This window comes from Corella eumyota, chromosome 4 (genome assembly GCF_963082875.1).
Source record: "Corella eumyota chromosome 4, kaCorEumy4.1, whole genome shotgun sequence".
Classification (NCBI taxonomy): domain Eukaryota; kingdom Metazoa; phylum Chordata; class Ascidiacea; order Phlebobranchia; family Corellidae; genus Corella; species Corella eumyota.
Genome location: NC_137493.1, coordinates 11,307,721 through 11,322,147, shown reverse-complemented (window position 1 = coordinate 11,322,147; position 14,427 = coordinate 11,307,721). Strand labels below are relative to the sequence as shown.

At 29.5% G+C, this 14,427-nt stretch overlaps 5 protein-coding genes and 1 pseudogene across 8 annotated transcripts in view; 3 read left to right on the top strand and 3 right to left on the bottom strand.

Moving 5' to 3' along the window:
- Positions 1 to 14,427, top strand: part of LOC145751188 (actin, muscle) — a 71,028-nt gene that overhangs the window by 54,329 nt on the left and 2,272 nt on the right. The window lies entirely within an intron of this gene.
- Positions 1,330 to 5,334, top strand: LOC145749589 (tRNA selenocysteine 1-associated protein 1-like). Of its 4 annotated transcripts, none has more exons than XM_082565397.1 (9): positions 1,330 to 1,510; positions 2,129 to 2,211; positions 2,533 to 2,644; positions 2,765 to 2,817; positions 3,055 to 3,186; positions 3,496 to 3,615; positions 3,729 to 3,858; positions 4,167 to 4,281; positions 4,883 to 5,334. In XM_082565397.1, the coding sequence occupies exons 1-9, from the start codon at positions 1,484 to 1,486 to the stop codon at positions 5,017 to 5,019; spliced, it is 909 nt and encodes a 302-aa protein (XP_082421523.1). In that variant the 5' UTR covers positions 1,330 to 1,483; the 3' UTR covers positions 5,020 to 5,334. The 4 variants fall into 4 exon arrangements, with proteins under 4 accessions (XP_082421523.1, XP_082421524.1, XP_082421525.1 ...); XM_082565398.1 differs by having other exon boundaries at positions 1,566 to 2,211; XM_082565399.1 differs by having other exon boundaries at positions 1,330 to 2,037.
- On the bottom strand, positions 5,174 to 7,252 carry LOC145749588 (uncharacterized). Its single transcript, XM_082565395.1, has 4 exons — positions 6,677 to 7,252; positions 6,209 to 6,420; positions 5,908 to 6,104; positions 5,174 to 5,567 (listed from the first exon to the last, which is right to left on the bottom strand). Exons 1-4 carry the CDS (start codon positions 7,088 to 7,090, stop codon positions 5,377 to 5,379), a joined length of 1,014 nt encoding a protein of 337 aa, XP_082421521.1. The 5' UTR covers positions 7,091 to 7,252; the 3' UTR covers positions 5,174 to 5,376.
- On the bottom strand, positions 7,371 to 9,306 carry LOC145751207 (CDP-diacylglycerol--inositol 3-phosphatidyltransferase-like). Its single transcript, XM_082567309.1, has 6 exons — positions 9,211 to 9,306; positions 8,954 to 9,090; positions 8,568 to 8,680; positions 8,015 to 8,150; positions 7,831 to 7,912; positions 7,371 to 7,712 (listed from the first exon to the last, which is right to left on the bottom strand). Exons 1-6 carry the CDS (start codon positions 9,263 to 9,265, stop codon positions 7,540 to 7,542), a joined length of 696 nt encoding a protein of 231 aa, XP_082423435.1. The 5' UTR covers positions 9,266 to 9,306; the 3' UTR covers positions 7,371 to 7,539.
- LOC145750828 (uncharacterized) lies at positions 10,608 to 11,370 on the top strand (annotated as a pseudogene).
- On the bottom strand, positions 11,797 to 13,739 carry LOC145751137 (CDP-diacylglycerol--inositol 3-phosphatidyltransferase-like). Its single transcript, XM_082567228.1, has 6 exons — positions 13,634 to 13,739; positions 13,288 to 13,424; positions 12,882 to 12,994; positions 12,558 to 12,693; positions 12,333 to 12,414; positions 11,797 to 12,225 (listed from the first exon to the last, which is right to left on the bottom strand). The coding sequence occupies exons 1-6, from the start codon at positions 13,686 to 13,688 to the stop codon at positions 12,071 to 12,073; spliced, it is 678 nt and encodes a 225-aa protein (XP_082423354.1). The 5' UTR covers positions 13,689 to 13,739; the 3' UTR covers positions 11,797 to 12,070.

Here is a 14,427-nt window from a genome sequence, read left to right as displayed (position 1 = left end):
TTAAGAAAGGCACCTTTACCTAAAGGTAGACACTTTTATCTATAACTTTGAGGTGAGCACTTTTACCACCAATAACTCAAAAGTAGGCACTTTTATCTAAAATTGGGAGAGGCACTTGTAAATATACCGTAAAGGGAAGCACTTTTAACTTGAAGAGAGGCACTTTTACCTATAACACAAAAGAAGGCACGTATAAGTTTAACTTAGAGATAGGCAGTTTTACCTATAATTTAGAAACAGGCACTTTTACCTATAACACAGAAGTAGGAACTTTTTCCAATGACTCAGAAGTAGGCACTTTAACCCATAACTCAGAGGGTATAGGCACTTTCACCAATATTTCTAAAGTTGGCAATTTTACCTATTCTTTAGAGGAAGGCACTTTTACCAATATCTCAGAGGGTGGGCACTTTCACCAATTTCTCTGTGGTAAGCACTTTTACCATTATCTCAGAGGGTAAGCACTTTTGCCTATTCTTTAGAGGTGGACACTTTTACCAATATTTCAGGGGGCGGGTACTTTTACCAATAACTCAGATGTAAGCAATTGACGTCACCCATAGTTGGAAATGTGGCACACAGGAGTTATGACGTCATTTCCGCTCAAAAACTAATAATCGAAATACGTAATTTCGACAAGTAATGCTTCCGTTGACGCCTTCTTCCCCTTTTATGTTAAATTTTGGTTAGCATCATTTGATTGCAAATTAGATTTAGTATAGGATTGGGGCAATAAAAATGCGGCACACAGGGGTTATAACGTCTTTTCCGCCCCAAAACTAATAATCGAAATACGTTTCGTCCAATAATGCTCCCGTTGACGCCTTCAACCACTTTGTGCCAACTTCTAGTTTGCATCATTCCATTGCAAATTCAATTTACTTTGTAAACGTGTCAATGAAGATGTGGCACACAGGGGTTATGACGTTATTTCCGCCCAAAAACTGATAATCAAAATACGTAATTTCGTCAAATAATGGTCTCGTTAACCCCTTCATCCCCTTTGTGCCAACTTTTAGTTAGCATTATTCGATTGCAAATTTAATTTACTTTAGGAATGGGCAATAGAAATGTTACACACAGGGGTTATGACGTCATTTTCGCCTAAAAATTATTATCATTCATCAGTACCTGCTGTGTATAGTTTTCTACATTTTTTGTACCACAGATGGTTGTATGTTAACTTTATATTATCATCGTCCCAGCATAACATTCTGATGACGTCACCATAAGTGACGTCAATAAAAAATTTTAAAAATTAATTATAAAAAAAAATCAAAACACTCCGCACTCCGCACAAGCACTCCGCCTTTTACATAGTGCCAAACTTTAACTAATAAATAGGCTAGAGTCTTTCACCTTGATTTAAAATAATTTAATCGTAAGTGAAAGACTGACAGACAAAGCTTTTTAGATTAACTGCCAATCAGCAAACAGACATATCCTGAATCAAACTGAAACTGATCACACAAAGTCATTAATCATGCCAAGATCCCTTTGGATGGGTGATGTAAGTATTAATTATCAGGTATTAAAATAAATTTGCCAATTTAATTCTGTTTTAGTTCTTTAAGATTTTGGAAAGTACAGGTAAATATGGATCAACAAGAGTTGTGATCAAAATCTGAAACGATTTACATACTTTGACAGTTTGGGCTGTGGCTATTTTCTAAACATTAAAATATTAAAAAAATGTTCAACCATTCACCTAATGCATTTTTATATAATGAATTTATTTGGTTAAAGTTTTTGCGATAATTAATATGTGTAAGTGTAGGAAGGTTATTCAGTTATTTGCGAAATACTATTTTGACCATGTTCGCTTGAGGTAAACTTCATTTTGCAACTTTTTTGCTACAAAAAGTATTGTTACTAATTTAACTTTATTGAGAAAAAAAGGATTCTTTTTTTGTATATTGTACCTTGAATTTGTTTGTCAAAGACCAGTATTTTTGCTTGGTATTTTCGGGAAGGCTTGGCATAACACTTTAAGATAGTTACAATTTCTATCTTAGATTGATAATTGATACAAATCAGGTATGCTGGAAAGTTAATATAAAAATATATTTTTATACACAATTAATGTTGAAAATAAGTTTTTTAGTTTTCTAAATCAATTTGCTTTTAGTTGGAGCCCCATATGGACGAAAATCACATTACGCGACTTTTTCAAGATATCAGTCAGCCAGTTTCTGTGAAACTTATAAAAAGGTGTTTATTTTTATATTATTTTTGCCACATTTGCTTTCTTTTGTGGCCATGTACATTTATACCAAAGTAGTACCGTTACGCCATTGCAAATACTTATTGAAGCCTTTTTTACTTGTGTTATTTGTATTGACGTTATTTTTCATTGAATAATTCTCGTCGTAGTTAGTTTAATAATTTCTGAGGGACACTACTATAACTACTTTAAAGAAGAAGCAACTCCCTTCATTTCCTGTTTATCGTGCACAGGTTTTAATCAATATGTGATTTTGACATTAACTCGTCGATTTGAACAATTTTTGTAAATTTTGATTGGTTTTGCAGAAAAGAAGATGGGCTACCGGAAAAATATTGTTTTATTGAGTTTGCAACTGAAATGGAAGCGGAAAGAGTTTTGAAGAAAGTAAATGGGACAGTCATACCTGGGAGTAGCCCAGTAAGTTTAAATCTATTCTTTTTTGTGATGAATTAGTTTTAGAACAACTGTGTTAATTATTTAAAAAAAATTATATATTTATGCATATTAAATTAAAATGTAATTTTAACAATTTTGTAGATGATGCGATATAGATTAAATCGGACTCAAATTTCAAAGTCTGCAGATACTGGGTGAGTACAAGTATTTTTATAGTTTCTAGTGTTCAAGTTGTATAAATGTCAATAAAAAACTAGTGTTGTTTTTTTAAACCTTAACACCTCTTTAGTTTATGTTTCCATTTTTAGAAAAATAAACATTAAAAAAAACTCAAGTTTTACAGTTGAGTTTATTTTGTAATTATTCAGTTATGAAGTTTAAATTTTTTATCTTGGTAATTCCTATAAAACTGAATATCTCTTTTTGTTCAGCCCATCTTTTTCTTTATTTGTTGGAGATTTGGATCCCATGGTTACAGATGATCAGTTAGAAGATTTCTTTATCACAAAATTTCCCAATTTGCTAGGAGCCAAAATTATGTACGAAAAAAGAGGGGCATCAAGGTCAAGTTTTTATTTCTCTTAATTTATTTATTAAATTGACTTATATTGCGTTGTGTGTTTTATAAGTTGTTGAGATTTTTTGTAAGCAAGGCATTTGCTTGCATTTTGTTACTATATATATTATTATTTTATTAGCACTAACCTTAGGAATTATTTAAATATGCCACCTTAAATTTTAAATGTAGTAAACTGTTTTAAAATAAAGAATTTTTGAAAAATACCGCTCTCAATGGTTTAAACCTGTTTTTGGAAAACAACATTTACGGGTTATTTAAAAAAAATTATACTAACCCTAATATTTTTGTACAGGGGTTATGGATTTGTTCGGTTTAGAACTGAAGCCGAACAGAAAAAGGCAGCAATTGAAATGCAGGGGGCAAAGGGTCTTGGCAGCAAACCAATAAAAATCCGACTGGCCACTGATAGAGGGTAAGCAATGCTATTTCGTTTATGTTTTTTTAACCTTAAAAACGTATTTGTTTTCTTATTAGGCTATTTAGTAGTGTGTTTTTTTAGCAGTAACATTTGATGTGTTTTTGTAGAAAAGTTCATTCTACGACAGACAACACAAGTGTGACTGACACAGCTGCGTATAATCAACAATGGCTGCAACAATACAATCAATATTATCAACAACAACAACATTACTACAACATGTACAACACAAATGCAGTAAGTTTTTTTTTTAGTTATTATTAAATTCAGTTTCACGTTATATCTAATTAGAACTTTAATTTTATAAAAAAAAATTGTTTCAATTGTTTAATATATTTTATTATCAATTTGTAAAAACATATGAATAAACCGCAATCTAATTTTAAAGTAAAAAAAAGTTTTTTTTTAGTAAATTAGCTTAAATAGATGTGGATAATAAGTTAAGCATTTTAAAATTTATTTGTGCTTAAGTTATTTTTTCCATGGCGTATATATATATAATTTTATATAAATACAAAAAACTTTTTTATTTATAAAATTTTCAGCAATATTCTTACTACCAACAACAAATGGCAAACCCAGTTGCAAATATAAGTAAGGAGGAGACTTCACAACCTAACTCTACAGAACAATACAACAGGACCAATGCTAAGTTAGAAGGTAATACTTATTTAAGTATATACAATGTTTCTTAATGCAAAATCGGGAAGTGGTGTTTTAATTGTTGTTCATTATTGAATTGCCTTTTTTTAAATATTGGTGTCCTTATTACTTAAAACTACTTAACTGAATGACATTTATCGAAAAAAACAATATAAACCCTGGTTTACTGCAATTTTAGTCAACTTTTTTTAAATTAAAAAGCATTTTTTTTTAATTAAAAAGCAAGGGTTGGGGGTTTTCAATAATATAGCAGTTATTCAACGGTAGTTTTGTTATATTAAAATTTAAGCTAGTTTTCTTAATCTTGATATTAAAAGTGGCTATTTTATTTTTTCCAATTAATTTATATGTTGCTTATAACTTAGATGTGGTTTGTTGTTAATATGCAAAATGGTATTTAGTTATTGCTATTTAATTAGGCTTTTTTGTATTTATTTAAGAAAGTGTTAATATAGAAATTAGGGTAAGTCAATTAAACTGAATATACTTTAAATTCTCTTTTTTAATGCTGGCTAAAAATTTTACTTATAGAAAACTTTTTCTAGTATTTTTAAGCAACAGTTTTCTCATTTTTATTTAAAAATTTTAATTTTTTTAGATCCCAATCCATTCCTGGATATTGACGCCGAAAACGAAATTTATTTTCTTGAGCATGAAACTTTACTGGATGTACTGGGGTCTCATTGGCAACCATTAGATAGTTTAACTTCCACCATTCCCGAGTCTATGACATAAGCAATAATGATGTCATGTGTAAAAGACCACTTTTTATAGAAATAGCCATTTCTTTTAACCTTTTGGTTGGTTTTTATTTATTTTACTTATTTAGTTTGTTTCTATTTCTGCCAACAACAATGCTGCGAAACAAAAATAATTTTGTGGAGGTCATTGCAATTTGTTGGGGATGTATTTTTTTAACACAATATGCAATCAACCACAATTCTCCGTTTATTTGTTGATTTTGAAATGACTTATAAGCATTAAGCTTATGTTATTGTCTGGTGTTTAATTATTATTTAGAAAAAGTAAATGAAATTTCGTTGAATTAGAGTCTAGTATTTATTTACATAACAAGAAAACAGCTAACAGAAACTAAGATTGTTTTTTGCCTTTTTCTTTTTCGTGAAAATATCTCCTAATTTCCATTGGCCCATGCTGGCAGATTTCCAAAGGTGGGTTAACTAAGGGGTTTCCATCAATGTTAGACGAACACGGATTCAAACCCCAGTCCAAGCGAAAAAGTTCGCCAAAACTTGCTGGTAAGCTAACCAGTCGGTTTTCGCCTAAACATAGGAAGCGTTAAGTCAATAAATTACGTCACGCGTTAGCTGTGTAATCGGGGTATTTGAGCCATTAGGGGGAATACCTTTCTTTAACTGACTCTATAGATACCTAATCCATTAACCTGACAACCCCAACTTATAAGTAGTAACACCTTGAAAGCCCTGTCCCCAACTTTTTAACTTTTGGTTATAACAGACAGGGGTATAGCAGAAAAAATTGTAGAAGTCTACAGACAGTCTGCCTTTTAAATAACACGTATAATATACAGTAATTTTAGAAACACATTTATATTTCCTTATTTAAAAATTGGGTACTTATACCAATATTTTGTTCACGTACCCAACCACAGCAAGGTAAGTGACGTCAATGTAGTGATCGACTCTGGTAAATTCTCGATGTTGTTCATGAGTAATAAAAGAGTATGTAGGGAGGTTAGGTTTGATATCTCATCAGGAATAAACTCGATTTCGTTGTCTGTCATATCCAAGAATGACAGATTTGTTAAATTGCAAACTAACTTTGGCAGTTCCAAAAATCTGTAACAAAATTCGTATTATCTATTAGTAAACTGTAAATTTTAGTTAGCAGGATTTTAGGAATGATTCGTGTTTGATAAACATTGTGGCGCAATTATACCTACTTGTTGTTTGCTAGGTGTAAACTTTTAAGACTGCTTAAATCTTGAAAACTGGTTGGTAGTACCGTAAGTAAGTTATTACTCAATAGAAGCACTTCAAGCTGTTCTAGGTTGCCTATCTCATCAGGCAATTGTTCTAATTCATTTGTATCTAAGACCAGAGTTTGCAGGTTGCATAACTTACCAATTTCTTTGGGTAAAAAAGGAAGTTTATACTAAAAATAACAAAAAGGAATTTTATGTGACCCATTGTTAGAACAATAAAAAAGTTTGACCTTTTATTCTTTTCTAAATACGTCTAATCGCTCCTATAAACAAAATAATTACGTTAAAAGTTATTATTACATTCTCGTTTTGTTAATTAAGGTTGGGATACATTACTCGTTGTTGTTTTAAAGAATCGTTTAATAAATTTAAGGATAACTTATAAAAAAACTAAGGTCATACATGCATGTTAAAAAGCCTACTTACGTCCAGACATGATTCTCGTTCGGGGCTAAGTGTCAACGATTCCAAGGTATCAAGATGAAATAGTTCAGTAGGGATAGACTGTAGTTGTAATCCCTTCAATTTTATAGCTTTTTTGGCCTTAAAATAATAATCCTTTTGTAGTAGGACAGGTTTTGCCTTTTTCGTTTCAGGGTGGATGGAATTTTTATCGTTAACAACTTGGTCTTTGTCTGTTTTTATCGATGCATGTCTTAAATTGCCGTTTTTAATTGGTATTTTAGTACCTTGTGAAACTGCACGAGCTACAACCGAAGAAGTAATTGTATCCTCATTACTTTGGTAGACATGTTTTAAATTTCTGTGAGTGATTTCAATTTTGTTGTCGTGCAACGAATTTCTGCGTTCTGTGCTATAATACTCATTTATTTTCTCCATGATGGTTTATTTGGAAAATAATCTTAAATCTGTTCTCTTACATTAAATTTTCCTTCACTATAGGCCTACTACAGGCCTACAACAATAGCTAGCCTATATTCCGTAGGTTTAAAGAGAACTTTTCAGTTTTCTATTCATCGAATATTGTATTCTAGACCAAGAAATTATAATATTTACTTTCTGTGTCGTCCGTATTTATTCTAATACCTGTAAGTGTCGAATGATGGTAACTTTAGCGAAACAAAACATAGAATCAACAGCAAACGCGCTATGTCAACACAGAATCATTGAACAAAAAGAATTGTGAGTTAGATAGTAATATGTATAAGGCAAAAAGAGGCAAAGTTACACTATATACATATTTGCTCAACTTACTAAATACTACGATTATAAATCTAATAAAAAAGCGGTACCATATACTTTTTTTTCAAGGTAACATAAACAATACTTTATTTAAATTTATTGTCAGAATCTATCTTGTTAAGCTTGTTCCGGTTATATGAATCAATTCTGCCAAAGCGTTGACCAGCCTGCAATGTTAGTTCTAATGATATACCAGTAACCAACACGATAACAGGAAAAGTAATGTAGGCAAATATTCTATATAGACCCAAGCCAAAAACTAAACAGAAATATAACATAGGTAAATATTATTATCCCGTATATTATTATAAAACTAATTTAAATAATATTACAAAACTAATTTAAACTTATGTATTGATATAAATGAAACAACTTACTAATTGGACCTTCATAAAAATGAAGCAGATAAACCGAAGCTAAAAATACCTCGTTGGCAATGCAGATAGCCCATTCAATAACCTTTAAAAGTAAATTAAAAACTACACTAAATATTGTTTATTAATCTATAGGTTTAGTGTGATTTGTTTTCTATTTAACGTAAATCGGCCTTTTTTTACTTACTACATTTGTGTAATAAATTCCAACCAAAGAATTTCTATTGTTAGGTTCAGTAATTTTATGAGAATATACACCATCGTTTTTTAAGATGGAAAAGGATATTCCGCTATACCATCTTCCCACAGTTTCTATCCCAATTCTAAAAAAAATAAAAGGATAAAAGTAAGAGGAGTGTTCTTAAGAATCAGATGTCAACGCTTTTTGTTTTTTAGAATGGCAGCGTAGTCTGCCAGTCAAAACAGTTGATTTTACTACAGGAAGTCTCTGGTTCGTTTTCCACTGTTCTCGTGCTCTAACGTCTCTTTAATTATAATCTATAATATTTTAAACTGCCAAAGTCAACTCGAGAAGGGTTAGGGGAAGGTGATGTTACTCTTTTCCACGTTAAGAATAAATAATTGTAAACATCTGTATATATACTTGAAGGTGAGCAAAGCATCTTTTATTTAAAAATTAATGTTTGCTCTTTTAAAATCAGAAAGGGCAATGCTAAACAAACAGATCAAACACAAACTAACATAAAACATTTCAAAAAAAAGATTTATATTTTATGTACTTGAGTTGTAGAATAAACGAATATTCTGGGTAAAACTTGATCAATGTTATCAATATTACATTTAATGACACGTAATCAGTTACAACGTCCATAGTTCCGCCTAGGGCTGAACACTAAAACAAAAAAAATTGGAATTACAAAAACAATAATTTAATTTCTTTGTAACTTTTAATTTCTTTTATTTAAATGAATAAAAATATTTTTTATTCATGTACTATTTTGCTTTTTGTTCTCGATCTCTAAGAAATACGAGCAGTTTACCAAGCAACGTGTTCTCGAATTTACCTGAAACACATAAAAATGATAAAGTGTTTTGTTTTTATGCTTAACAATTGTAATTTTAACTATTTCTTTTTTTTCAAAAACTATTTTAATCTGTAAGCTACCTGATCGTATGCACGCGCTGCAGGTCCATCAATGTAATCCATGAAAACGTTAATTAAATAACAGATTAAGCCTATTATGTAATACTCATACGACACAAAAAACATTGAAGCAATGGTCATAACAATTCTTCCATATCCTAGATTAATATTTTTACAATAAATGTTACCACTTAAAGTAAAATGCACAGAGTTTTCAGGCCACATATATCAAACATTTAAATTTTTTTTTTAATTTAAAATTAAACTGAATTTCTTACCTATAATGTTTGGTACAAATAAATATATATCCCTTGGTTGGTAAACTCTTGTCATGGTAAAATTTGGTGTACCTTAAAATTAATATTGTTTAAGCTAAAAAGAAAAAGGAGTTTATTCAAATAAACCTTGTTAAAATATTTTAAGTCTATCCTCTTTGTAAGACTTCACTTAAAATTTGTATTAAAGTTATTGAATTATTTGTAGTAAGTTTCTTCATAAAAATAGTAATGGGAGAACCGTAAAAGTAACAAGAACAATATTAGAAAAATTTGGTTAGGGTTACGGTATATATATTTTATGGTATATACATATATATATCGTGGGTTCAATCCCAACTGATCTCATGCTGTAACTTTCCCACATTGAGGATAAAAATATCTACAAAAATATATATATATATAAATGTGTTTTCTGATTTATAAAAATTGGGCGGCTAAAAAAATATTGAAAGGTCGCACCTTTTTTTGTCAAATAAATTGTTTACGATTATTACTATCTGCAAAAACAAGTATTATTCAAGCTAACTAGTATTATATACTTTACTTCTAATGATAACTTAAATATAACATATCTGTTTCAAAAGACATAACAAAAAAAAACTTCCATATGTTTATATTTAATAAATGATCCTCTTCTACATACAGCAGTTAAGCCGGAATTTTAGTAATACAACAGCGCGATCAAGCTGTAATGAATAAACAAGCACAGAGAATAAATTATTAATTGTTTCCTTCCGCGTAAAACCTGTTAAACTAGCATATAAATTAATCGGTGTCACATTGAATACATAAGGCCAAAATTTGTCATTGTCTGTTAAACTTTTGATGAAACTATTTGTTGTACAACGCAAAATAGGCCTAATGCTTAACTGAACCAAAGCTGCTTAAACATACTATAGCAGGATCACATATACGCTGTTTTTGCATGCGTAAATGTATTACATCTATAGACATTACAACTATCAACACAACAGCATAACAAACAAGACAAGCTATATCCTTTAAAAGGTTAATGAACAATATTTTAAGTTTAAACTCCATATAAACTCTATACAAGCTTTTATTTAAAATTCGCAAAATTAATAAGCTTTTAAACTTTACTTAAAATATAGGCCTCGAGCGGTATAACAACATAATAAAATTGCATGTTATAGAATTAACCTAACTTTATAGTTTATATTTTAAACAAGTTGTATAAAAGCCATAAGTAAGCATATACTAATACTACAAAATTAGAAAAACATATTTTATGTTCTAATAAGACTAATCCACAAAAACTTGCGTTTATATATCAATGTTTAAAAAAAAACATGGTATGTTCTTTGTGTTCTAATAAGACTGATCAACAAAAACTTGCGTCTATATATTAATGTTTAAATATAACTTTGAAGGTAAAGATGTCTGCAAAAACTGTTATTAATTGTCTTTCTACTCTTTTTGCTCTTTTCGGCCTACCTTACTATATACACAGTGATAGGGGCTTAGCATTTACGTCTAAAGAAATTAAAGAATACTTAAGCTCCAGAAAAATTTCCACCAGCAGAACAACTTCTACCATCCAACTGGCAATTCTCAATGTGAAAGATATAATCAAACCATCTGAAAAACAGTTAAACTTATGCTTAGAGAAAAGGGGTTGTCGGATGAAGGGTGGGTGACTGTCTTGCCAGAGACTTTTCATTCTGTTAGGTCTCTTTTATGCACATTTACATACTGCACACCGCATGAACGATTTTTCAAATTCGATAGACGCTCTATGCTTGGAAAGTCTCTTCCTAGCTGGCTAGTACAGCCTAACAGTGTTTTCTTGAGAAAATTTGAATAAATAAAAATGACCCATTGTGTGAAGAAGTTAAGCTGTTGGATGTAAATCCCAGTTTTGCTCATGTTAAGTTTTCTGATTGCCGTGAGTCAACGGTTTCTATTGGGGATCTTGCCCCTTGTCTTCCTTCTGCTTTGGAAAATGTTGAGTTCTACAAATCTGCCAGTCCAAATAATCCTGATATTTCTCAAGTTCCAGTCAACAATGAGAATAATATTGACAAAGATAGCAACCTTACCAATGTAAATCTCATTAAGCCAGCTGAGAAGTTGGTAAAAGTACGCAGATCCTCTCGACAATCTAGACTACCTGATCGGTTTGGAGATTGGAGCACCTGATCATCAGAGACAATCTCATTACGTATTACTAAACTGTTTATTCTTTGTTTGTGTTTATTACTTAACCTTTCACTGTAATCTTAACCTTGTTTTTGTAAGTCAGGGTAAATCTGGTAAAATTAATAAAGACTCTTATGTTATGTTTTATGTTTTAAGTATTTTGGAAACTCTGATTTTGTTGTTTAACAACACTGTAAATTGGCTTTCTTTTAACTTGTTTATTTGTTGTTTCTTCGTTATCTAATTTGTTTCTTTATAACTGTATTAAGTTAGATAAAGCCTTAAGTTTATTAAAAAACTTCTATTTAATGATAGGCTACCACACAAGGCTATGGGCCTATATAAATTTTATTACAATATAACATAATTAAAGTAAAAAGCTAAGGTGAGTAAACATGATAAATAACAATAAATCATAAAGTGGAAAAGTATGAAAAACGTTGTTTGGAATGGTTATAAATAATCTTCTTTTAACAAATTTAATTGACAGTTTTAAAGTTATTTGTAATTATTTTTACATTGTTTATTTGTATAAGGTAAGGTTACGCAAATTAAATAATACAGTGTGTGCAATTTTAAAACACATAATAAGTTTTAGAATTAAATATATATACTATGGTGTTAAATTTTTTAACTTTATTTATACATTTGCTAAATTTAGTATGGTAAAACGACAGGAAAACATAAAAATTCCAATTTTTTAACCCGATTTGTTAAGCTTATTTCGGTTATATGAATCAATTCTGCCAAAGCGTTGTCCAGCTTGAATAGTAAGTTCTAATGATAAACATGTCATCAACACCATAATAGGAAAAGTGATGTAGGCCAATATTTTGTATAGACCCAAACCAAAAACTAAATAAAAACTAAAATAATTAAAAGCTATCGACTTACCGGCATATTATAAATAATAGTTTAAAAAATTAAGGCCTACATGTATTAGCATATTTAAAGAAGCTTACTTATTGGACCCTCGTAAAAGTTAAGCAGATATACTGAAGCTAGAAATACTTCGTTGCCGATGCAGAATGTCCAATTGACAACCTAAAATAATTAAAAAAATCTTATAAATTAGGAAAACTAAAGATGTAGTTTTACGTAAAATTACTTAATTTATTTAATTATTTTTTAAGCTCAATAACACCATTTTTAAACAATTTTTTGGTTAATCAACTTTATTTGCTTACATCATTAGTGAAATACAACCAAACCAAAGAAGTCTTATTGTTAGGTTCTGCTATTTTGTGATTGTATACACCATCGTTTCTTAAAACAGCATGGGAGATTCCGCTATACCATCTTGCTACAGTTTCTATTCCAATTCTAAAAAAAAAATATAAATAATGATCACTAGGAGTTCTCAAAAACCAAATTCTATTAACACAATTTGTATTTTCTTTGCACAACTTTTGTTTAAAAGAGACAATATTTTTTACATAAAAAAAAAACAATAACAAACACCTCAACACAACAAGCAAAAACTTTAATGTAAACAATAATAATATATGTACTTGAGTTGTAGTATAAACGCATACTGTGGGTAGAATTTGATCATCGTTATTAGGATAACATTCATGGAAACGTAATCAACTACAACGTCCATAGTTCCACCAAGGGATGAACACTGAAAGAAAAAAAAAACTATTAACAGAAAAATGAACAAATTTTTTTTTAAAGTTTTTCAAGTTATCATGAATTTCTTGACATAAACTTTTTTTTATTTAAATGAAAAAATATTTTTCATTTATGTACTATTTTGCTTTGTCCTCGATCTCTGCCAAGCAACGCGAACAGTTTACTTGGCACAACGTTCTTGAATTTACCTGTAACACATTAATAATATAAAACATTCTGATTTTAAAGCTTAACAAAGTTATTTAAACCACACTTTTTTCCATACAAAATTTTAATCTGTACCTGATCTAATGCACGAGCTGCAGGCCCATCAATGTAATCCATGAAAACGTTAATTAAATAACAGACTAAGCCTAATATGTAATACTCATACGACACAAAGTACATTGAAGCAACTGTCATTAGGATTCTTCCGTAACCTAGATAAAAAAATATTGTAAAAACTTATTACTGGCTATTTTAAAAGCAAAATAACAAAATACAAGAAAGATTACAACAGGCACAAAACTTAAAATACAAAAACTAAAAAATATAAATGTGATTACATAACATTGAACACAAAATGCCAAAAACCTAACAATAAAAAAATAATGTCAATTTGTTATTTAAAATTTAGCTAATTCTTTACCTATAATATTTGGTACGAATAAATAAATATCTCTTGGTTGGTACATTCTTGTCATAGTGGAAAATTTTGTGTTTATAAAATTAAAAACTTGTTAGCTAAAAGTAAGAAATATGTTATAGCTACTAAACTTAATTGCATGTTAATTTTTCAATAAAAATTAAAAAAGTAACCACAAGTTAGCGACCCTTTAAATAACTAATTAACGCTTTAAATAATAGTCGTTTAAGGTCTTACACTTAGTATTTATCTTATTAATTTAGTCAATAGGTATAATCCAATTTATAATGATTAAGTAAATAAATTTAAATAAATTATCAAACTTTCAAAACACATTTTTTTGTTACTTTAATCTAGTTTTATTTTTATTATTGCTATAGAACGCAAGAATATTTAAACAAATGAAATATTCTTTATGCATTAATAAACATTTTAAACAACCATTTTTATACGCTTACTTTTATTAACTACGCATAAATGAAATAAACATTGTCATAATACCAACATTATGATAATATATGTCAAACTTACGTAAATAGACAACCGCAGCAAATACTATGACATAATCATTTCCCTTCGTGCAATATTTTTACAACTCGTGCGTAGACTACTAGTAAACGCATACAACGTAATGATAAACTTTGTTAATGGGTTGTCAACCCTTTTTGTTGTAAACTTTAGTGGTTTTACCAAATTTATATTTAAAGCTTAATTACGAAATTTATATTTAAAACTAAAATTTGAGTAGCTTTATCTACATTTCCAATTTTTTACCAAACTGAAAAAGTTACATCCTT

Bases quoted from the DNA above. Each gene is read 5' to 3' on its own strand.
- LOC145749589 (XM_082565397.1), top strand. From the start codon at position 1,484: ATGCCAAGATCCCTTTGGATGGGTGAT. The intron at 1,511-2,128 runs GTAAGTATTAAT...ATTTGCTTTTAG, and splicing joins GATCCCTTTGGATGGGTGAT to TTGGAGCCCCATATGGACGA. The intron at 3,616-3,728 runs GTAAGCAATGCT...GTGTTTTTGTAG, and splicing joins CGACTGGCCACTGATAGAGG to AAAAGTTCATTCTACGACAG.
- LOC145749588 (XM_082565395.1), bottom strand. From the start codon at position 7,090: ATGGAGAAAATAAATGAGTATTATAGCACAGAACGCAGAAATTCGTTG. The intron at 6,105-6,208 runs GTAGGTATAATT...ATTTTGTTACAG, and splicing joins TTACACCTAGCAAACAACAA to ATTTTTGGAACTGCCAAAGT. The intron at 5,568-5,907 runs GTACGTGAACAA...TCCTATGTTTAG, and splicing joins ACTTACCTTGCTGTGGTTGG to GCGAAAACCGACTGGTTAGC.
- LOC145751207 (XM_082567309.1), bottom strand. From the start codon at position 9,265: ATGACAAGAGTTTACCAACCAAGGGATATATATTTATTTGTACCAAAC. The intron at 9,091-9,210 runs GTAAGAAATTCA...ATATTAATCTAG, and splicing joins ATTTGTACCAAACATTATAG to GATATGGAAGAATTGTTATG. The intron at 8,681-8,953 runs GTAGCTTACAGA...TTTTTGTTTTAG, and splicing joins CAGCGCGTGCATACGATCAG to TGTTCAGCCCTAGGCGGAAC.
- LOC145751137 (XM_082567228.1), bottom strand. From the start codon at position 13,688: ATGACAAGAATGTACCAACCAAGAGATATTTATTTATTCGTACCAAAT. The intron at 13,425-13,633 runs GTAAAGAATTAG...TTTTTTATCTAG, and splicing joins ATTCGTACCAAATATTATAG to GTTACGGAAGAATCCTAATG. The intron at 12,226-12,332 runs GTAAGCTTCTTT...GTTTTTATTTAG, and splicing joins CTTTTACGAGGGTCCAATAA to TTTTTGGTTTGGGTCTATAC.